General features: G+C 51.1%; 2 protein-coding genes across 10 annotated transcripts in view; both read left to right on the top strand.

The window, feature by feature from the left end:
* The window catches only part of LOC141726532 (cohesin subunit SA-3-like), a 28134-nt gene extending 18850 nt beyond the window's left edge, over positions 1-9284 (top strand). Inside the window, exons 18-28 of the mRNA XM_074531456.1 lie at positions 352-455; positions 565-654; positions 1686-1775; positions 2677-2709; positions 3267-3419; positions 4802-4819; positions 5804-5874; positions 6754-6841; positions 7806-7886; positions 8399-8491; positions 9105-9284. Of these exons, the coding sequence (XP_074387557.1) occupies positions 352-455; positions 565-654; positions 1686-1775; positions 2677-2709; positions 3267-3419; positions 4802-4819; positions 5804-5874; positions 6754-6841; positions 7806-7886; positions 8399-8491; positions 9105-9284 (1001 nt within the window). The remainder of the gene's footprint in view (positions 1-351; positions 456-564; positions 655-1685; positions 1776-2676; positions 2710-3266; positions 3420-4801; positions 4820-5803; positions 5875-6753; positions 6842-7805; positions 7887-8398; positions 8492-9104) is intronic.
* Positions 9285-9654: 370 nt separating this feature from the next.
* Positions 9655-20179, top strand: LOC141726573 (cohesin subunit SA-3-like). 9 transcript variants are annotated; one of them, XM_074531515.1, is made up of 12 exons: positions 9655-9734; positions 10811-10938; positions 12428-12529; positions 14343-14512; positions 15722-15892; positions 16791-16961; positions 18325-18421; positions 18499-18525; positions 18701-18727; positions 18954-19032; positions 19284-19337; positions 19711-20179. In XM_074531515.1, exons 1-12 carry the CDS (start codon positions 9668-9670, stop codon positions 19785-19787), a joined length of 1170 nt encoding a protein of 389 aa, XP_074387616.1. In that variant the 5' UTR covers positions 9655-9667; the 3' UTR covers positions 19788-20179. The 9 variants fall into 9 exon arrangements, with proteins under 9 accessions (XP_074387616.1, XP_074387615.1, XP_074387614.1 ...); XM_074531514.1 differs by having other exon boundaries at positions 18698-18727; XM_074531513.1 differs by lacking the exon at positions 18499-18525 and having other exon boundaries at positions 18325-18448; positions 18698-18727.
* The last annotated feature ends 1009 nt before the right edge of the window (positions 20180-21188 follow it).

Genomic DNA, 21188 nt, shown 5'->3' with positions numbered 1-21188 from the left:
GGTTACACTGGGTTATACTGGGATATACTGGGATACACTGGGATACACTGGGATATACTGGGTTATACTGGGATACACTGGGTTACACTGGGTTATACTGGGTTATATTGGGTCCATACTGGTTTATACTGGTCCATACTGGTTCCCAGCCCTGCAGCTCCATGAGGAGAAGGCGCTGGTGGAGATCCTGAGCTGCAGCGCTGGGTTATACTGGGTTATACTGGGTTATACTGGGTTACACTGGGTTACACTGGGTTACACTGGGTTACACTGGTCCATAGTGCTATGTATGGATCTATACCGGGTTACATTGGTCCATACTGGTTTATACTGGTCCATACTGGTTCCCAGCCCTGCAGCTGCACGAGGAGAAGGCGCTGGTGGAGATCCTGAGCTGCAGCGCCCTCCGGCTGTGCCAGGGACACCCCCCCGTGGGACGGAGCCTGGCACGGAAGGTTCTGGAAATTTTGGGGATTTGGGGATTTTTGGTGCTCGGGACCCCCCGGAATATTGGGAATTTTGGGAATTTTGGGAATTTCAGGAATTCCATCCCTTTCCCCCCAGGTGTCCCCGCGGGAGCGCCGGGAGCAGCGCGAGGAGCGGGAGCGGCTCAGCCGCTGCCTCATCCCGGTGCTGCCCCAGCTCCTGCAGAAGGTCAGGGAGCCCCTAAATCCTCATTTTCCCCCCAAAATCCCCATTTTCCCCCCAAAATCCCCGTTTCCCCCAAAATCCCCGTTTCCCCCAAAATCCCCATGAAACCCCAGAATCCGCGTTTGCCCCCAAAATCCCCATTTTCCCCCAAAATCCCCGTTTTCCCTGGAATTTTCTGGGTTTTCTCCCAAATTTCCCAATTTTCCCTCCCAAAATTCCCTTTCCCCCTCCCCCAAATTCCCATTTTTTTTTCCCCATTCTTTCCCCATTTTTCTCCCCCCGAATTCCCATTTCTTCCCCTTTTTTCCCCATTTTTCCCCAATCTTTCCCCATTTTCCCCCCCTTTTTTCCCCTATTTTTTCCCCATTTTCCCCATTCTCTCCCCCATTTTTCCCTATTTTCCCCCATTCTTTCCCCCATTTTTCCCCCATTTTCCCAATTCTTTTCCCCATTTTTCCCCATTTTCCCCCTTTTTTCCCCCATTCTTTCCCCCATTTTCCCCCATTTTCCCCCATTCTTTCCCCCATTTTCCCCCCATTTTTCCCCATTCTTTCCCCCATTTTTCCCCATTCTCTCCCCCATTTTTTCCCCATTCTCTCCCCCATTTTTCCCCATTTTCCCCCATTTATTCCCCATTTTCCCCCATTTTCCCCATTTTTCCCCATTCTTTCCCCCATTTTCCCCCATTCTTTCCCCCATTTTCCCCCCATTTTTCCCCATTCTCTCCCCCATTTTTCCCCATTCTTTCCCCCATTTTTCCCCATTCTCTCCCCCATTTTTTCCCCATTCTCTCCCCCATTTTTCCCCATTTTCCCCCATTTATTCCCCATTTTCCCCCATTTTCCCCATTTTTCCCCATTCTTTCCCCCATTTTTTCCCCATTCTTTCCCCCATTTTCCCCCATTCTTTCCCCCATTTTCCCCATTCTTTCCCCCATTTTTCCCCCATTTTTTCCCCATTTTTTCCCCATTTTTCCCCATTTATTCCCCATTTATCCCCATTTATTCCCCATTTATTTTCCCCGTTCTCTGCAGTTCTCGGCAGAGCCCGAGGCCGTGGCCGCTCTGCTGGAGCTGCTGCAGCACCTGGAGCTGGGGCTGTTCCGCACCGCGCGCATGGAGAGGGTGAGGGACCAGTATAAACCAGTATAAACCAGTACGGACCAGTACAGACCAGTACAGACCAGTACAAGCCAGTACAAACCAGTACAAACCAGTACAGACCAGTATAGACTAGTATAGACCAGTATGGGCCGGTGGCCTCCAGCCCAGCCCATCCCAGCATCACAAATCCCCGTTTTCTCCCCAATTCCCTCCCCCAAAATTGGGATTTTTCCCATTTCTTTGGGCTTTTCCCTCCTTTTTTTCCCTCCCAGTTCCCCTCAGTTCCCTCCCAGTTCATTCCCAGTTCATTCCCAGTTCATTCCCAGTCCATCCCAGTTTGTCCCAGTTCATCCCAGTTCATTCCCAGTTCATTCCCAGTCCCTCCCAGTCCCTCCCAGTCCATCCCAGTTCATTCCCAGTTCATTCCCAGTCCCTCCCAGTTCATCCCAGTCCATCCCAGTCCCTCTCAGTCCATCCCAGTCCCTCCCAGTTCATCCCAGTTCATTCCCAGTCCCTCCCAGTCCCTCCCAGTCCATCCCAGTTCATCCCAGTTCATTCCCAGTCCCTCCCAGTTCATCCCAGTTCATCCCAGTTCATTCCCAGTCCCTCCCAGTTCATCCCAGTTCATCCCAGTTCATTCCCAGTCCCTCCCAGTTCATCCCAGTCCATCCCAGTCCCTCTCAGTCCATCCCAGTCCCTCCCAGTTCATCCCAGTTCATTCCCAGTCCATCCCAGTTCATCCCAGTTCATTCCCAGTTCATCTCAGTTTGTCCCAGTTCATCCCAGTACCCCAAAACCCCATTTTCCCCCCAATTTCTCCCCCAAAAATTGGATTTTTCCCATTTTTTGGGGGGATTTTTTCCCTGTTTTTTTGCTCCCAGTCTCTCCCAGTCCATCCCAGTAACCCCCAGTTCATTCCCAGCACCTGGAGCAGGTTTTGGGGCAGATCCAGGAGGTTTTTGTGAACACTCCCAGTATATCCCAGTGCCCCCAAACCCCATTTCCCCCCAAAATGGGATTTTTTTCCCCGTTTTTTGGGGGATTTTTTCCCCGTTTTTTTGCTCCCAGTCTCTCCCAGTTGATTCCCAGTTTGTTGGCAGCACCTGGAGCAGGTTTTGGGGCAGATCCAGGAGGTTTTTGTGAACATTCCCAGTATATCCCAGTAACTCCAAACCCCATTTCCCCCAAAAAATGGGATTTTTTCCCCATTTTTTGGGGGATTTTTTCCCCGTTTTTTGGGGGATTTTTTCCCCGTTTTTTTGCTCCCAGTCCCTCCCAGTTCATTCCCAGTTTGTTCCAGCACCTGGAGCAGGTTCTGGGGCAGATCCAGGAGGTTTTTGCCAACACTCCCAGTAACTCCCAGTGCCCCCAAACCCCATTTTCCCCGGTTTTTGGGGGATTTTTCCCATTTTTGGGGGGGGATTTTTTCCCCGTTTTTTCTCTCCCAGTCCCTCCCAGTTCATTCCCAGTTTGTTGCAGCACCTGGAGCAGGTTCTGGGGCAGATCCAGGAGGTTTTTGCCAAGCATTCCCAGCCCTTCCCGGCGCTCTCGGCGGCCTCGCGGGCGCTGCGGGCGCTCAGTGACCCCGAGCTGCCCCTGCACGGCCTGGGGGCCACCGCCAGGGGGCGCCTGGGGGACGCGCTGGGGGACCGGTGCCACCTGCAGGTGACAGAGATGCTGCAGGTGAGGGCACCTGGGGGGTTTGGGGACATTGGGGGGGTTTGGGGACATTGGGAGGGGCTTGGGGATGTGCTGGGGGACCGCTGCCACCTGCAGGTGACTGAGATGTTACAGGTGAGACACTGGGGACACTGGGGGGGGTTTGGGGACATTGGGGGACATTGGGGGGTTTGGGGACATTGGGGGGTTTGGGGACATTGGGGGGGTTTGGGGACCGGTGCCACCTGCAGGTGACAGAGATGCTGCAGGTGAGGGCACCTGGGGGGTTTGGGGACATTGGGGGGGTTTGGGGACCGCTGCCACCTGCAGGTGACAGAGATGTTACAGGTGAGGGCACCTGAGGGGTTTGGGGACATTGGGAGGGGCTTAGGGAGATTGGGGGGGTTTGGGGATGTGCTGGGGGACCGGTGCCACCTGCAGGTGGCCGAGATGTTACAGGTGAGACTTTGGGGACATTGGGAGGGGATTTGGGGACATTGGGGGGTTTGGGGACATTGGGGGGGTTTGGGGACCGGTGCCACCTGCAGGTGACGGAGATGCTGCAGGTGAGGGCACATGGGGGGTTTGGGGACATTGGGGACATTCTGGGGGGATTTGGGGACATTCTGGGGACATTCTGGGGGGTTTGGGGACATTCTGGGGACATTCTGGGGGGTTTGGGGACGTCACCAGGGAATGCCCTGGGGGACCGGTGCCACCTGCAGGTGACGGAGATGCTGCAGGTGAGACTTTGGGGACATTTGGGGACATTCTGGGGGGTTTGGGGACATTGAGAGGGGCTTGGGGACATCGCCAGGGGGCGCCTGGGGGACGCGCTGGGGGACCGCTGCCACCTGCAGGTGACAGAGATGTTACAGGTGAGACACTGGGGACACTGGGGACATTGGGGGGGGTTTGGGGACATTGGGGGGGGTTTGGGGACACCCTGGGGGACAGGTGCCACCTGCAGGTGACCGAGATGTTACAGGTGAGACACTGGGGGGTTTGGGGGCATCGCCAGGGGGCGCCTGGGGGACGTGCTCGGGGACCGGTGCCACCTGCAGGTGACTGAGATGCTGCAGGTGAGACACTGGGGACATTGGGGACATTGGGGACATTGGGAGGGGCTTGGGGACACCCTGGGGGACCGGTGCCACCTGCAGGTGACCGAGATGCTGCAGGTGAGACACTGGGGGGTTTGGGGACATTGGGGGGGGTTTGGGGACATTGGGGGGGTTTGGGGACATCGCCAGGGGGCACCTGGGGGACGCACTCAGGGACAGGTGCCACCTGCAGGTGACCGAGGTGTTACAGGTGAGCACACCTGAGGGGTTTGGGGACATTGGGGGGGATTTGGGGATGCGCTGGGGGACCGGTGCCACCTGCAGGTGACCGAGATGCTGCAGGTGAGACACTGGGGACATTGGGGACATTCTGGGGGGATTTGGGGATGTGCTGGGGGACAGGTGCCACCTGCAGGTGACAGAGATGTTACAGGTGAGACATTGGGGACATTGGGGATGTTGGGAGGGGCTTGGGGACACTCTGGGGGACCGGTGCCACCTGCAGGTGACAGAGATGCTGCAGGTGAGACACTGGGGACATTGGGGACATTGGGGGGGGTTGGGGACATTGGGAGGGGCTTGGGGACATCGCCAGGGGGCGCCTGGGGGACCGGTGCCACCTGCAGATGACCGAGATGCTGCGCAGGTGAGACACTGGGGACATTGGGGGGGGGTTGGGGACATTTGGGGGGTTTGGGGACATTGAGAAAGGTTTGGGGACATCGCCAGGGGGCGCCTGGGGGACAGGTGCCACCTGCAGGTGACGGAGATGCTGCAGGTGAGACTTTGGGGGGATTTTGGGGGTTTGGGGACATTTGGGGACATTGAGAGGGGTTTGGGGAGGTTCCAGGGGGATCTGGGGACATTGGGAGGGAATCTGGGGACACCTGGGGGGCATTGGGGACACCTGGCGGGGGTTTGGGGACATTTGGGGGAATTTGGGGACATTGGGAGAGGATTTGGGGACACTCTGAGGGGATTTGGGGACACTCTGGGGGAATTTGGGGACCTTCTGGGGGAATTTGGGGACATTTGGGGACGTTTTGGGATTTGGGGACATTCCTGGGACAGCCTTGGGGACATTTGGGGCCATTTTGGGACATCTGGAGGGGATTTGGTGCCACTTTGATGCCACCTCTGTCCCCAGGCCGTGTCCCCAGACCAGGAGGACACTCCGGTGCCATTTGGTGACCCTTGGGTGCCGTTTGTCCCCAGGCCGTGTCCCCAGACCAGGAGGACGCTTTGGTGACACTTTGAGGACACTTTGGGGACACTTTGGTGCCATTTGGTGCCATTTGGTGACCCTTGGGTGCCGTTTGTCCCCAGGCCGTGTCCCCAGACGAGGAGGACGTTTACGCGCTGGCGGCCACGCTGAGGAGACTCTCGGCGCTCTTCAAGTGACACCGGGGACATTGGGGACAGTGGGGACATTGGGGACATTGGGGACACTTGGGGGGGTTGGGGACATTGGGGACACCTGGGGACATTGGGAGGGTTGGGGACATTGGGGGGACATTGGGAAAAAATGGGGAAATCTGGGGGGAAAAATTGGGAAAAATGAGATTTGGGGACATTTGGGGGGTCGGGGACATTGGGGGGAGATTTTGGGGACATTTGGGACAAGGGCAGGGGTGGCCCCCAATGTCCCCAATCCCCCCAAATGTCCTCAATGTCCCCAAATCTCATTTTCCCCTATTTTCCCCCATTTTCCCTCCCAAATTTCCCCATTTTTCCCCAATGTCCCAAATCCCCTCTTTGTCCCCAAATGTCCCCAAATCTCATTTTTCCCAGTTCCTCCCCCCAAATTTGCCCCCCATTTTTTCCCATTTTTCCCCCAAATGTCCCCAATGTCCCCAATCCCATTTTTCCCCAATTCTTCCCAAATTTCCTCACTTTGTCCCCACTGTCCCCAAATCTCATTTTTTCCCAATTTCACCCCCCTCAGATTTCCCCTCATTTTTTCCCAATTTTCTCAATTTTCCCCCCATTTTTTCCCAAATGTCCCCAGTGTCCCCCAATGTCCCCACTGTCCCCACTGTCCCCAATGTCATTTTCTCAATTTTTTCCCCAAATTTCCCCGTTTTCTCCCCCAATTTTCTCCATTTTTCCCCCAAATTTCCCCCATTTTGTCCCCAAATGTCCCCGATCCCCCCAATATCCCCAATGTCCCCAGTGTCCCCACTGTCCCCAATATCCCCAATGTCCCCAATGTCCCCAGTGTCCCCACTGTCCCCAATCCCCCCAGTGTCCCCACTGTCCCCGTTGTGTCCCCGCAGTGACCACGACCTGACCCCCTGCGGGCTCTTTGTGCCGCTGGCGCAGCTCCTGCGGCGCAGCCTGGACAGCGGCGAGCTGGGGGGGCAGGTGGGGATTGGGGACAGTGGGGGGACATTGGGGACATTGGGGACATTGGGGACATTGGGGACATTGGGGACATTGGGACAGCGGCGAGCTGGGGGGGCAGGTGGGGACCGGGGACACTGGGGGGATTTGGGGGATTGGGGACATTGGGGGACATTGGGGACAGTGGGGGGATTGGGGGGATTGGGGACACTGGGGACAGTGGGGGGGATTTGAGATATTGAGGATATTGGGGACATTGGGGGGATTGGGGACATTGGGGACATTGGGGGGATTGGGGGGATTGGGGGGATTGGGGACATTGGGGGGACATTGGGGAAAAATGGGGACATTGGAGACGTTGGGGGCATTGGGGGGACATTGGGGGGATTGGGGATATTGGGGGGATTGGGGATATTGGGGACAGTGGGGGCATTGGGGGGACATTGGGGGGACATTGGGGGACATCGGGGACACTGGGGAAAAATGGGGGGATTGGGGACGTTGGGGACAGTGGGAGGATTGGGGACATTGGGAGGATTGGGGACATTGGGGGGACAGTGGGGACATTGGGGGGACAGTGGGGACATTGGGGACATTGGGGGACATTGGGGACATTGGGGACATTGGGGGACATTGGGGGACATTGGGGGACATTGGGGGGATTGAGGACATTGGGGACCCTGGGGACATCGGGGACAGTGGGAGAAAATGGGGAGAAAATGGGAAAAATGAGATTTGGAGACATTGGGGAGGTTGGAGGGGGTGGGGACATTGGGGACACCAGGGAGGTGCCAGCACAGGTGGGGACATTTGGGGACACTTTGGGGACACCTCCGCATACCTGGAGTCCTTTAGACACATCCTGGGTCATTTTTGGTGCCATTTTTGTCCGTTTTTGTCTATTTTTGGTGTCATTTTTGTCCATTTTTGTCCCTTTCTGTCCCTTTGTGTCCCTTTGGTGCCCGTGGTGGCCCCGCCCCCCCAGGTGACGGTCCCGGCCCTCTCCTGCCTCTTCTTCCACATCTTCTGGGAGCTCTCCCGGGTGTGCGACTCCGGAGCCTCCCCGGTGAGGAATCCCAGCAGAATCCCCCAAAAACTGCCAAAAAATCCCCACAAAATTGACCCAAAATTCCACAAAAATACCCACAAAAATACCCACAAAAATCCCCCCAAAATTGCCCCAAAATTCCCCAAAAATACCCACAAAAATCCCAACAAAATTGACTCAAAATTCCAACAAAATCCCCTCAAAAACTCCCAAAAAATCCCCACAAAATTACCAAAAAATCCCCCCTAAAACTACCCCAAAATTCCCCAAAAATACCCACAAAAATATCCACAAAATTGACTCAAAATTCCAACAAAAGACCCTCCAAAAACTCCCCATAGAATTACCAAAAAATCCCCCCGAAATTGCCCCAAAATTCCCACAAAATCCTCCAAAAATCCTCCAAAAATCCCCACAAAATCCCAACAAAATCCCCCCAAAAATGCCCAAAAATTCCCAGTCAAACCCCCGAATTCTCCCATTCTCACCCAAAATTCCATTTTGTTTTCCCCACATTCCCGTTTCCCCAGGGCTCGGTGCGGGACCTGCGCTCGCGGGCGTCGCTGCTGCTCTCGCTGTGCCAGAGCTGCCTGGCCGAGCCCGAGCCCGCCCTCAGGGAGAAGGTCTGGGACGGTTCTGGAACCTTCCGGAACATCCGGGGAGAATTGGGGGTTCCTGGGATGGCTCTGGAACCTTCCAGAACATCCCGGAACATTCTGGGTGTCTGGGCTTCTGGGATGGCTTTTTTCCCAATTTTTTTCCCAATTATTTTCCCCCATTTTTCCCCCAATATTTTCCCCAGTATTTTCCTCATTTTCCCCAGTATTTTTCCCAATATTTTCCCCCATTTTCCCCAGTGTTTTCCCCATTTTTCCTCGGTATTTTCCCCTATTTTTCCCCATTTTCCCCCAATACTTTTCCCTATTTTTCCCCAATATTTTCTCCAACATTTTCCCCATTTCTTCCCAGTATTTTCCCCATTTTCCCCCAATATTTTCCCCCAATATTTTCCCCCATTTTTCCCCCAGTATTTTCCCAATATGTTCCCCATTTCCCCCCAATATTTTCCCCCATTTCCCCCAATATTGTTCCTATTTTTTCCCCAATATTGTTCCTATTTTTCCCCAGTATTTTCCCCATTTTTTCCCAATATTTTCCCCCAATATTTTCCCCCAATATTTCCCCAATATTTTCCCCATTTTCCCCCATTATTCCCCCATTTTCCCGGTTTCCCAGGCGTTCCTGGTGCTCAGTGACCTGCTGCTGCTGCTGGGCCCGGGGCTGCCGGAGCCGGGGCTGCGCCTGCGCCCGGAGCCGGAGCTGGGGGCGCTGCTGGGGGGGGCCCTGCTCGACCTGGTGTTCAATGATGAGCCTGAAACCGAGCCCGAGGATCAGGGTGAGACTGGGAGTTATTGATTATTGATTGATTTATCGGGGATTGATTGATTGATTGATTGGGGTTTATTGGGGAGCCGGAGCTCTCAGCAATGCTGGGGGGGGCCCTGCTCGACCTCGTGTTCAATGATGAGCCTGAAACCGAGCCTGAGGATCAGGGTGAGCATTGAAATTATTGATTATTGATTGATTGATTGGGGATTGATTGGGATTTATCGGGGATTGATTGGGGAGCCGGAGCTGGGGGCGCTGCTGGGGGGGGCCCTGCTCGACCTCGTGTTCAATGATGAGCCTGAAACCAAGCCCGAGGATCAGGGTGAGACTGGGAGTTATTGATTATTGATTGATTGATTGGGGATTGATTGATTTATCGGGGATTGATTGGGGAGCCGGAGCTCTCAGCAATGCTGGGGGGGGCCCTGCTCGACCTGGTGTTCAATGATGAGCCCGAAACCGAGCCCGAGGATCAGGGTGAGCATTGAAATTATTGATTATTGATTGATTGATTGGGGATTGATTGATTGATTGATTGGGGAGCCGGAGCTCTCAGCGCTGCTGGGGGGGGCTCTGCTGGACCTCGTGTTCAACAGCGAGCCCGAAACCGAGCCCGAGGATCAGGGTGAGACTGGGAGTTATTGATTATTGATTGATTGATTGGGGATTGATTGATTTATTGGGGATTGATTGGGGAGCCGGAGCTCTCAGCAATGCTGGGGGGGGCCCTGCTGGACCTGGTGTTCAATGATGAGCCCGAAACTGAGCCTGAGGATCAGGGTGAGACTGGGGGTTATTGATTATTGATTGATTGATTGGGGGTTTATTGATTTATCGGGGATTGATTGGGTGTTTATTGGGGATTGATTGATTGATTGGGGAGCCGGAGCTCTCAGCGCTGCTGGGGGGGGCTCTGCTCGACCTGGTGTTCAACAGCGAGGATGAACCCGAGCCTGAGGATCAGGGTGAGACTGGGAATTAATGAGGAATTCTTGGGAATTTTTTTATTTTTTGGTGATTTTTTAGGAATTTTTAGGGGATTTATTGCAAATTTTCCATTGCAGAGGCGGCCGGGGGGTGCTGGGACCCCAAAATCCCCTCAATTCCCAAAATCCCAAATCCCCAAAATCCCAAATCCCACCATCCTAAAATTCCCAAAATTCCCTTGTCCAAGATCCCAAAATTTCCAAAAAATTCCTGGATCCAAGATCCCAAAATTCCCAACATTGGAGTGTTGCACTCGGTGATTCCGGAGCCGTTTTCCAGCGGTTTTTGCTCCCAAAAACTCCATTTTTTCACAACCGCCACAAACCCAAAGCCCCCGTTTTTTTCCCCGTGATCCCAGAATTCCCGAATTTCCCGAAATTCCCGAAATTCCCGAATTTCCCAATTTCCCGTTGCAGAGGCGGCCGAGTCCCGGCTGGAGGCGCTGCAGGGCCGCCGCTCGCTGCTCCTGCTCCGGGGGGTGCTGGGACCCCAAAATCCCAAATCCCACCATCCTAAAATTCCCAAATTTCCCGAATTTCCTGAATTTCCCGATTTTCCCGTTGCAGAGGCGGCCGAGTCCCGGCTGGAGGCGCTGCAGGGCCGCCGCTCGCTGCTCGCCGCCTTCTGCCGCCTCCTGCTCCGGGGGGTGCTGGAGCTCAGCGCGGCCGCCGACGTCTTCAAGCAGTACTGCAGGGTGGGACATTCCCGAAATTCCCGAAATTCCCGAAATTTGGGGGCACTGATGGGAACTTGGGGGGATTGATGGGGATTTGGGGGGATTTATGGGGAATTTGGGGGGCATTTATGGAGATTTGGGGGGGTTTATGGCGATTTTAGGGGGGAATTTTGGGAGGAATTCCTGAATTCTCCGGGGAATTTTGGGAAGGATTCCCGGGAATTTGGGAAATTTGAGGGGTTTATGGGAATTTGGGGGGATTGATGGCAATTTTGGGGGGATTTATGGGGATTTTGGGAGGAATTCTTGAATTTTCCAAGGAATTTTGGGAAGGATTCCTGGATTTTGGGGGGAATTCTCAGAGTTTGGGGGCAATTTTGGGATCCTTTGGGGGAATTGATGGGGATTTTGGGGAGGAATTTTGGGAGGAATTCCTGAATTCTCAGGGGAATTTTGGGAAGGATTGCCGGATTTTTGGGGAGAATTCCCGGGATTTTGGAGGATATTCCCAGGTTTTGGGGGAAATTTTTAGGATTTTTGGGAATGTCTGTGTTTTCCGTGCAGTTTTTCCGGGATTTTGAGGATTTTTGGGAATTCTCTCTCCGTAATTCCCATTTTTTATGATTTTTGGGAATTTCTGTGTTTTCCATGCAGTTTTTCCGGGATTTTGGGGGTTTTTGGGAATTCTCTCTCCATAATTCCCATTTTTTAGGATTTTTGGGAATTTCTGTGTTTTCCGTGCAGTTTTTCCGGGATTTCGGGGATTTTTGGGGATTCTCTCTCCATAATTCCCATTTTTTGCTGATTTTTGGGCATTTCTGTGTTTTCCGTGCAGTTTTTCCGGGATTTCGGGGATTTTTGGGAATTGTGCCTCTCTCATTCCCATTTTTTGCTGATTTTTGGGCATTTCTGTGCTTTTCCATGGCAGTTTTTCCGGGATTTTGGGGAATTCTACCTCTGTAATTCCGGGATTTCGGGGATTTTTGGGGATTCTCTCTCCATAATTCCCATTTTTTGCTGATTTTTGGGCATTTCTGTGTTTCCCATGCAGTTTTTCCGGGATTTCGGGGATTTTTGGGAACTGAGGGCTCCATAATTCCCATTTTTTGCTGATTTTTGGGAATTTCTGTGTTTTCCGTGCAGTTTTTCCGGGATTTCGGGGATTTTTGGGAATTCTCTCTCCATAATTCCCATTTTTTGCTGATTTTTGGGCATTTCTGTGTTTTCCATGCAGTTTTTCCGGGATTTCGGGGATTTTTGGGAACTGAGGGCTCCATAATTCCCATTTTTTGCTGATTTTTGGGAATTTCTGTGCTTTCCGTGCAGATTTTCCGGGATTTCAGGGATTTTTGGGAATTGTGCCTCTCTCATTCCCATTTTTGCTGATTTTTGGGAATTTCTGTGTTTCCCGTGCAGTTTTTCCGGGATTTCGGGGATTTTTGGGTACTGAGGGCTCCATAATTCCCATTTTTTATGATTTTTGGGCATTCCTGTGTTTTCCATGCAGTTTTTCCGGGATTTCGGGGACATCATCCGGGAGCTGCTGCGCCTCACGCGGGACCTCGACCGCGACGCGTGGGCTCGGACGGTGCTGCTCAGCCTGCAGCAGGTACGGATGGGGAATGGGGATTTTGGGGCAAAAATGGGAATTCTTGGCAATTTTGGCGTGTCCTGGTTTTTTCCTGGGATTTTCAGCCTTTTTAAGGGAATTTTTAGGGATTTTTTGGGATTTTTTTTTGTGGATTTTTGAGGATTTTTTTGTTGTTGTTGTTGTTTCTTTTTCAGGGGATTTTTTTGGGATTCTTGAGGGACTTTGGGGGTTTTTTGGGAGGGGATTTTTGGGAATTTTCCCAGGATTTTTTGGGGAATTTTCCCAGGATTTTGGGGATTTTTTCCAGGATTTTTGGGAATTTTCCCAGGATATTTTTATGGGGGATTTTTTTGGGAATTTTCCAGGATTTTTGGGAATTTTCAAGGATTTTTGGGGAATTTTCCCAGGATTTTTTGGGAATATTCCCAGGATATTTTTATGGGGGATTTTTTTGGGGGATTTTTCAGGATTTTTTTTGGGAGTTTTCCCAGGATTTTTGGGATTTTCCAGGATATTTTTATGGGGGATTTTTTTGGAAATTTTCCCAGGATTTTTTGGGAATTTTCCCTGGATATTTTTCTGAGGGATTTTTTGGGGGATTTTTCCAGGATTTTTTTGGGAATTTTTCCAGGAGATGTTTGGGAATTTTCCCAGGGATTTTTCCCCCCCTTTTCCCTCTGCTTTCGACCGATTTTTGAGCCATTCCTGGGGAATTTTTTGGGCAATTTTTTGTGAATTTTTTGGGGATGTTTTTGGTGAATTTTGTGATCATTGCCCAGCTGTTCATGGAGCTGCTGCTGCAGGAGGGGTGGGATTTTTTTGCTGAATTTTGTGGGGTTTTTTTCCCATTTTTCCCCATATTTTCCCCGTTTTTTCACCGTTTTTTCACCGTTTTTTCCCATTTTTTCACCATTTTTCCCCGTTTTTTCACTGTTTCTCCCCGTTTCCCCCCAGCTGTTCACGGAGCTGCTGCTGCAGGAGGGGTGGGATTTTTTTGCTGAATTTTGTGGGGTTTTATTCCCATTTTTCCCCATATTTTCTCCATTCTTTCTCCGTTTTTCACCGTTTTTTTCACCGTTTTTTCCCGTTTTTTCACCGTTTTTCCCCGTTTTTTCACTCTTTCTCCCCATTTTCCCCAGCTGTTCACGGAGCTGCTGCTGCAGGAGGGCCCTGCGCTCCGGGGTGGGATTTTGGGTGATTTTTTCCCGTATTTTCACCATTCTTTCACCGTTTTTCCCCATTCTTTCACCGTTTTTCCCCATTCTTTCACCGTTTTTCGCCATTCTTTCACCGTTTTTTCCCATTTTTTCCCCATTTTCCCCATTTTCCCCATTTTCTCCCCCAGCTGTTCACGGAGCTGCTGCTGCAGGAGGGCCCTGCGCTCTGGGGTGGAATTTTGGTCATTTTTTCCCGTATTTTCCCCATCCTTTCACCGTTTTTCCCCGTTTTTTCACTGTTTCTCCCCATTTTCTCCCCAGCTGTTCACGGAGCTGCTGCTGCAGGAGGGATGGGATTTTTTTTCTGAATTTTGTGATTTTTTTTCCCCATTTTTTCTCCATTTTTTCCCCATATTTTCCCCATTCTTTCACCGTTTTTCCCCATTCTTTCACCGTTTTTTCCCATTTTTTCCCCATTTTTCCCCTATTTTCTCCCATTTTCTCCCCAGCTGTTCACGGAGCTGCTGCTGCAGGAGGGCCCTGCGCTCTGGGGTGGAATTTTGGTCATTTTTTCCCGTATTTTCCCCATTTTATCCCCATTTTTTCACCGTTTTTCCCCATTCTTTCACCGTTTTTCCCCGTTTTTTCACCGTTTTTTCACCGTTTTTCCCCAGCTGTTCACGGAGCTGCTGCTGCAGGAGGGCCCGGCTCTCCCGGCCCTGCCCCCGTTCCGGCGGCTGCGGGAGCTGGGCCGGGCCCTGGCTCGGCTCTGCGGCCTCGGGGGCACCGGGAACCGGAACCGGAACCGGAACCGGAACCGGGCGGCCCTGCTGGCGCTGCACAGGTGGGGGGAAACGGGGAAAAACGGGCAAAAATGGGGAATTATGGGGGAAAATGGGGGTTTAGGGGGAAAAAAGGGGAGTTATGGGGGAAACAATGAAATTATGGGACGGAAAAATGGGAGTTCGGAGGGGAAAAATGGGAGTTTGGGCAAAAAAATGGGGAATTATGGGGGGAAAAATGGGAGTTTTGGCAAAAAATGGGAGTTTGGGGGGAAAAGATCGGATTTTTTGGGGAAAAATATGGGAATTTGGGCAAAGAAATGGGGATTTGGGGGGAAAAAATGGGGGTTTGGGGGAACAACGGGGGTTTGGGCAAAACAATGGGAGTTTCGGGAAAAAAAGGGAGTTTGGGCAAAGAAATGGGGAATTATGGGGGAAAAATGGAATTTACCCTAACCCGAAAAATGGGAGTTCAGGGGGGAAAAAAAGAGAATTCAGGGCAAAAAATGGAATATTGTGGGGACAAAAGGTGAGTTTATGGGGAAAAAATGGGGATTGGGGCTAAAAATGGGAATTTAGGCAAAAAAGTGGAGTTTGGGGGGAAAATGGGAGTTTTTGGGGGTAAAGGGAATTTGAGGGGAAAAAAAATGGATTTTAGAGTTGCCAGGTTGATTTTGGGTGATCCCGGGTTAATTCTGGGTGGATTTGGGGGGATTTGGAGGGGATTTGAGCTGGTTCGGGGGGGATTTTGGGTGGATGTGGATGGATTTGGGGGGGTTTTGGGGTGGTCTGGGTGGATTTGGGGGAATTTTGGTGCATTTTGGGTGGTATTGGGAGATTCGAGCTGATTTGGGGTGGATTTGGATGGATTTGGGTGCATTTTGAGTGATTCTGGGTGCATTTTGGCTGGATTTTTGGGTTGATTTTTGGGTTGATTTTTGGGTTGATTTGGGGAGGATTTTGGAGTGGATTTTAGTGTATTTCGCGGTGGTTTTGAGCTGATTTTGGGGTGATTTTGGTGAATTTTGGGGTGATTTCGTGAATTTTGGGGTGATTTTGGTGAATGTTGGGGTGATTTTGGTGAATTTTGGGTGATTTTGGTGAATTTTGGGGTGATTTTTGGTGAATTTTGGGGTGATTTTGGTGAATTTTGGGGTGATTTTTGGTGAATTTTGGGGTGATTTTTGGTGAATGTTGGGGTGATTTTGGTGAATGTTGGGGTGATTTTGGTGAATTTTGGGTGATTTGGTGCCGTTTCCGTCCCTGCCCAGGGAGGGGATCCGTTTCGCGCTGCAGCCGCCGCCGGGAATTCCGGGAATTCCGGGAATTTCGGGAATTTCGGGAATTTCGGGGCTCCCGGGGGGGCTCCCCCTGACTTTGCCCTTCCTGGAGGTTCTGAGCGAGTTCTCCCCGCGGCTGCCGCGCCCCGACCGCGCCCTCGTGTGAGAAACGGGGGAAAATCCGGGGATTTCGGGAAAAACGGGGAAAATTGGGGGAAAATCGGGGAAAAATTGGGGGAAAATTCAGGGAAAAATTGGGGAAAAATTCAGGGAAAAATTGGGGAAAATTGGGGGAAAATTCAGGGAAAAATTCAGGGAAAAATTCAGGGAAATTCGGGGAAAAATTGGGGAAAAATTCAGGGAAAAATTGGGGGAAAATTCAGGGAAATCCAGGGAAAAATTGGAGGAAAATTCGGGGAAATTCAGGGGGAAATTCAGGGCAAAATTGGGGGATTTTGGGGGATTCTTGGGGAAATTTGTGGGAATTTTGGGGACTCTGGTGAGATTTGGGGGAAAATTCAAGGATTTTAGGGAAATTTGGGGATTTTGGGGGGATCTGTGGGTGAATTAATGAGGTTTGGGGGGGATATTGTGGTCAATTTTTGGGTGATTTTGGGGTCATTCTTTGAAATTTTGAGGTGGTTTTGGGACTGATTTGGGGCTGATTTTTGGGGTCAATAATTGGAATTTTGGGGCTGATTTTGGGCCAGTAATTGGTATTTTTGGGCCAGTAATTGGAATTTTTGGGTCAGTAATTGGAATTTTTGGGTCAATAACTGGAATATTTGGGCTGATTTTTGGGGTCAATAATTGGAATTTTGGGTCAATAATTGGAATTTTGGGGCTGATTTTGGAGTCAGTAATTTGTATTTTTGGGTCAGTAATTTAATCGGTATTTCTGGGTCAATAATCGCTATTTTTGGGTCAATAATCGGTATTTCTGGGTCAGTAATTTGTATTTCTGGGTCAATAATTGTAATTTTTGGGTCAGTAATTTGTATTTTTGGGTCAGTAATTTGGATTTCTGTGTCACTAATTTGTATAATTCTGTCCCTGCCAGGCTGGAGCTGCTGGATGGGGCGTGCCGGGAGCGGGGCCCTGGACCCGGGCGCGGATTTTGGGGCGGATTTGGGCGATTTGGGGGCTCCCCTGCGCTGCTACCGCCGCTCGCTGAGCGCCCCCGCCCGGAGCCCCCCGGGACCCCCGGCCAAGAGAGCGCGGGGGGGGCTGGGTGAGGCCGGAACGGGGAAAAAAACCGGGAATTTGGGAAAAAACGGGAATTGTGGGGGAAAAACAACGGGACCCCCGGCCAAGAGAGCGCGGGGGGGGCTGGGTGAGGCCTGGATTGGGGGGAAATAACGGGAATTTGGGAAAAAACGGGATTTGTGGGGGAAAAACAACGGGACCCCCGGCCAAGAGAGCGCGGGGGAGCCTGGGTGAGGCTGGATTGGGGAAAAACAATGGAAAATTGGGAAAAAAACGGGAATTTATGGGGAAAAACAACGGGACCCCCGGCCAAGAGAGCGCAGGGGAGCCTGGGTGAGGCCTGATTGGGGAAAATAACGGGAATTTGGGAAAAAACGGGAATTGTGGGGGAAAAACAACGGGGATTTATGGGGGAAAAACAATGGGGATTGGGGAAAAAAACTGGGAATTTGGGAAAAAAACGGGATTTGTGGGGGAAAAACAACGGGACCCCCAGCCAAGAGAGCGCGGGGGAGCCTGGGTGAGGCCGGAATGGGGAAAAAAACCGGGAATTTGGGAAAAATAACGGGATTTAGGGGGGAAAAACAACGGGAATTTGGGAAAAACAACGGGAATTTATGGGGGAAACAACGGGACCCCCGGCCAAGAGAGCGCGGGGGGGGCTGGGTGAGGCTGGAATGGGGGGAAATAACAGGAATTTGGGAAAAAAACGGGATTTGTGGGGAAAAACAACGGGGATTTATGGGGGAAAAGCAACGGGAATTTGGGGAAATCCGGGATTTGTGGGGAAAAACAGGAATTGGGGAAAAACGGGATTTATGGGAAAATCTGGGATTTAGGGGGGGAAAACAACGGGGATTGGGGAAATCCGGGATTTATGGGGGAAAACAACGGGAATTGGGGAAATCCGGAATTTATGGGGGAAAAACAGGAATTTATGGGGGAAAAACAACGGGAATTGGGGAAATCCGGGATTTATGGGGAAATCCGGAATTTATGGGGAAAATCCGGAACTCGGGGCCGAAATCCCGAATTTCGGGCGAAAAAAATCTGATTTTGGGGGCAAATATCTAAAGTTCTGGGGGGCAAATATCTAAAATTCTGGGGGGAAAATTTTGGGAGGGAAATCCTGAATTTTAGGGAGTAAAATCTGAATTTTTGGGGTGAAAAAATCCGAATTTTTTGGGGGGTAAAATCTGAATATTGTGGGGGAAAAAATCCACTTTTTGGGTTGGGCAAAAAGCTGAATTTTGGGAGAAAACAAAAAAATTTTGGTGGGAAAAAACCAAAAAAAATTCGGTACAAAAAAAAGCCTCAAATTTCGGGTGTAGAAAACGGAATTTTGGGTTGTAAAAATGCAATTTGGGTTAAAAACGCCGAATTTTCAGCCCCGTCCGGCTCCGGCTCCGGCTCCAGCTCCAGCCTGTGGCCCTCCAGCCCCGCCCTCACCTCCACGGCGCGCAGGAGGCCCCGCCCCCAGACCAGACCACGCCCCTCCCTCCCTCTGCGCAGGTGCGGCCCCACCCCCCCCGCAGAGATGCGGCCCCCCTCCTCCTGCACAGGCCCCGCCCCTCGCTCCATCTGCGCAGGTGCGGCCCCGCCCCCAGCCCTCCATGCAGATTAGGCCCCGCCCCCAGTCCAGGCCCCGCCTCTCTCCCCAGCCCGGCCCCGCCCCCACCCCTAAAGAACCCCCAAAGTTTGGGGGAAAATCCCAGAAAAATCCCCAAAAATCCCAAATTTTGGGTTTTGTCCCCCCCACAGCAGCGACTCCAGGAGGACCTGGGAGTCCCGGTGAGGAAATTTGGGGATTTTTGGGTGGGTTGGAGGAAATTTGGGAGGAAATTTGGGGGAGATTTGGGGATTTTGGGGGATCCTGGGTGGGGATTTTTTGGGGGAGGGTCTTGGGATCAATTTTGGGGGGGATTTTGGGGAGTTCTTGGGGGTATTTACGGAAATTTTAGGGGAATTTTGGGGGAATTTGGGGGAATTTGGGGTTTCTTTTATCCACCCTGCTCAGCCTGACCCTGATGGAGGAGGAGGAAGAGGAGGAGGAAGAGGAGGAGGAGGAAGAAGAGGAGACCCCAAACAGCCCCGGGGTGAGACCCCAAAAAACCCCAAAAACCCCCAAAATTCGGGGACAAAAAACCTCAAAAATTTGAGGAAAAAACTCCCCAAAATTTGGAGAAAACTCCCCAAGATTTGTGGAAAAAAATCCCAAAATTTGGGGGGGAAAAAACCCAAAAATTTGGGAAAAAAACCTCAGAAATTTGGGAAAAAAACCTCAAAAATTTGGGAAAAAACCCCAAATGTTGGGAATTTTCCCCAAAATGTTTTGGGTTCTCCCCAGAGCCCCCTGGAGCAGCCCCGGGACCTTTTTGGCTCCTCCAGCCTCGACTTCCAGGTGAGATTTTGGGGATTTGGGGATTTTTTGGGGAATTTTGGGATTTTTTTTGGATTTTTTGGGAATTTTTTGGGGATTTTTGGGATTCCTCAAAACTTGACCCCAAACTTTGGCTCCTCCCCCATTAAAAATGAACATTTTGGGTGAATTTTGGGATTTTTTTGGGGTTTTCACCCCCAGATTCTGAGGATGAAACCCCAAAATTTCCCTTTTGTTTTTTTGCCCATTTTTGGGGTTTTTTTACCCCAAATTTGGGTCCTTCCATTAAAGAAATCCCAACATTCTGATGGTTTAGGGCTTTTGGGGGGAATTTGGGGATTTTTTGTGTTTATCTCAAATATTTTGGGGTTTTTCCTTCTCCCTTCTCTTCCAGACTTTCTGAAGCCACAATTCCAGATTTCCCTTGGAGTTTTTTCCCAATTTTTGGAGTTTTCAACCCAAAATTTCTGATTTTTTTTCCCAGTTCAAATTCCAAACTGGATCTTTTTGGGCCTTTTTGGGGGGAATTTTTGGGATTTCTCCCAAATATTTTGGGGTTCCCGCCCCTTTATCTCTGGGAATGAAATTTTATTTTCTGGGAATGAAATTCTCAAATTTCCCTCCAAGTTTTTCCCATTTTTTGGCGTTTTCACCCCAAAATCTGGGCCCTTTCCAGTTACAAATTGAGAATTTTTGAACGTTTTCTTTGGGAATTTTTGGGATTTCTCCCCAATTTTTGGGTTTCCCACCCTTTATTTCATTCCAGACTTTCTGAGGGTGAAATCCCAAAATTCCCCCTCAGGTTTTTCCCATTTTTCGCCGTTTTCACCCCAAATTCCCCCAATAAAAATCTGCAGCAGCTCCTTCCTTTCTGGGCTCGTTTCTTTGGGAATTTCTTGGGAATTTCTTGGGAATTTCGGGGTCTTTTCCCAAAATTTTGGGGTTCCCACCCTCCCTTCTCTTTCTGCCCTTCCTGAGCTCGGAATTCTGAATTTTCCCCCAATAAAAGCAGCGACACTTCTGTGGTTTCTGGATCCTTCTTTTGGGAATTTCACTGGAAATTTTTTGGGAATTTTTTGGGGAATTTCTTGGGAATTTTGGGATCTTTCTCCCAAATATTTTGGGTTTCTGTTTTTTCTCTTCTCGCACTGTTTTAGGAGCAGAATCCTGAATTTTCCACCCCTTTTTTTTACCTTTTTCTTCCTGTTTTCCCCCCAATAACAGCACCCACACCTCCCTCGTTTCTGGGCCGTTTTTTTCGGGATTTTTGCAGGAATTTCACTGAAATTTCCCCGGAATTTGTTCTGGAAGTTTCCGTCTCAGAGCCGGAGCATGTAGGGGCTGCTGTGGGTCAGGGCTGTTCCGGAAGGTTCCGGAAGGTTCCAGAACATTCTCTCTCTCACAGCCGCAGCACGTAGCTGTCGCTGTGGGTCAGGGTTGTTCCGGAAGGTTCTGGAAGGTTCTGGAAGGTTCTCTCTCTCTCTCACAGCCTGAGCACGTAGGAGTCGCTGTGGGTCAGGGCTGTTCTGGAAGGTTCCAGAAGGTTCTGGAAGGTTCTGTCTCACAGCCTGAGCACGTAGCTGTCACTGTGGGTGAGGGTTGTTCCGGAAGGTTCCGGAAGGTTCCAGAAGGTTCTCTGTCTCTCACAGCTGCAGCACATAGGAGTCGCTGTGGGTCAGGGCTGTTCTGGAAGGTTCCGGAAGGTTCTGTCTCACAATCGCAGCACGCAGCTGTCACTGTGGGTCAGGTTCTGCAGTTGCTGTGGGTCAGGGCTGTTCCGGAAGGTTCCAGAACGTTCTCTCACAGCCTGAGCACATATGAATCACTGTGGGTGAGGTAGCGCACCCAGCGCTTCCGGAAGGTTCCAGAACA

The sequence above is a fragment of the Zonotrichia albicollis genome, chromosome 36 (genome assembly GCF_047830755.1).
Source record: "Zonotrichia albicollis isolate bZonAlb1 chromosome 36, bZonAlb1.hap1, whole genome shotgun sequence".
Lineage (NCBI taxonomy): Eukaryota > Metazoa > Chordata > Aves > Passeriformes > Passerellidae > Zonotrichia > Zonotrichia albicollis.
The sequence above is the reverse complement of the archived record's forward strand: the minus strand, read 5'-3'. Positions and strand labels throughout refer to the sequence as shown.

Excerpts from the sequence above, each read along its gene's own strand:
- LOC141726573 (XM_074531514.1), top strand. The coding sequence starts at position 9,668 with ATGCTGGGGGGGGCCCTGCTCGACCTGGTGTTCAATGATGAGCCCGAA. Across the intron at positions 9,735-10,810 it reads AACCGAGCCCGAGGATCAGG|AGGCGGCCGAGTCCCGGCTG; the intron begins GTGAGCATTGAA and ends TTCCCGTTGCAG. Across the intron at positions 18,728-18,953 it reads AGGAGGACCTGGGAGTCCCG|CCTGACCCTGATGGAGGAGG; the intron begins GTGAGGAAATTT and ends CACCCTGCTCAG.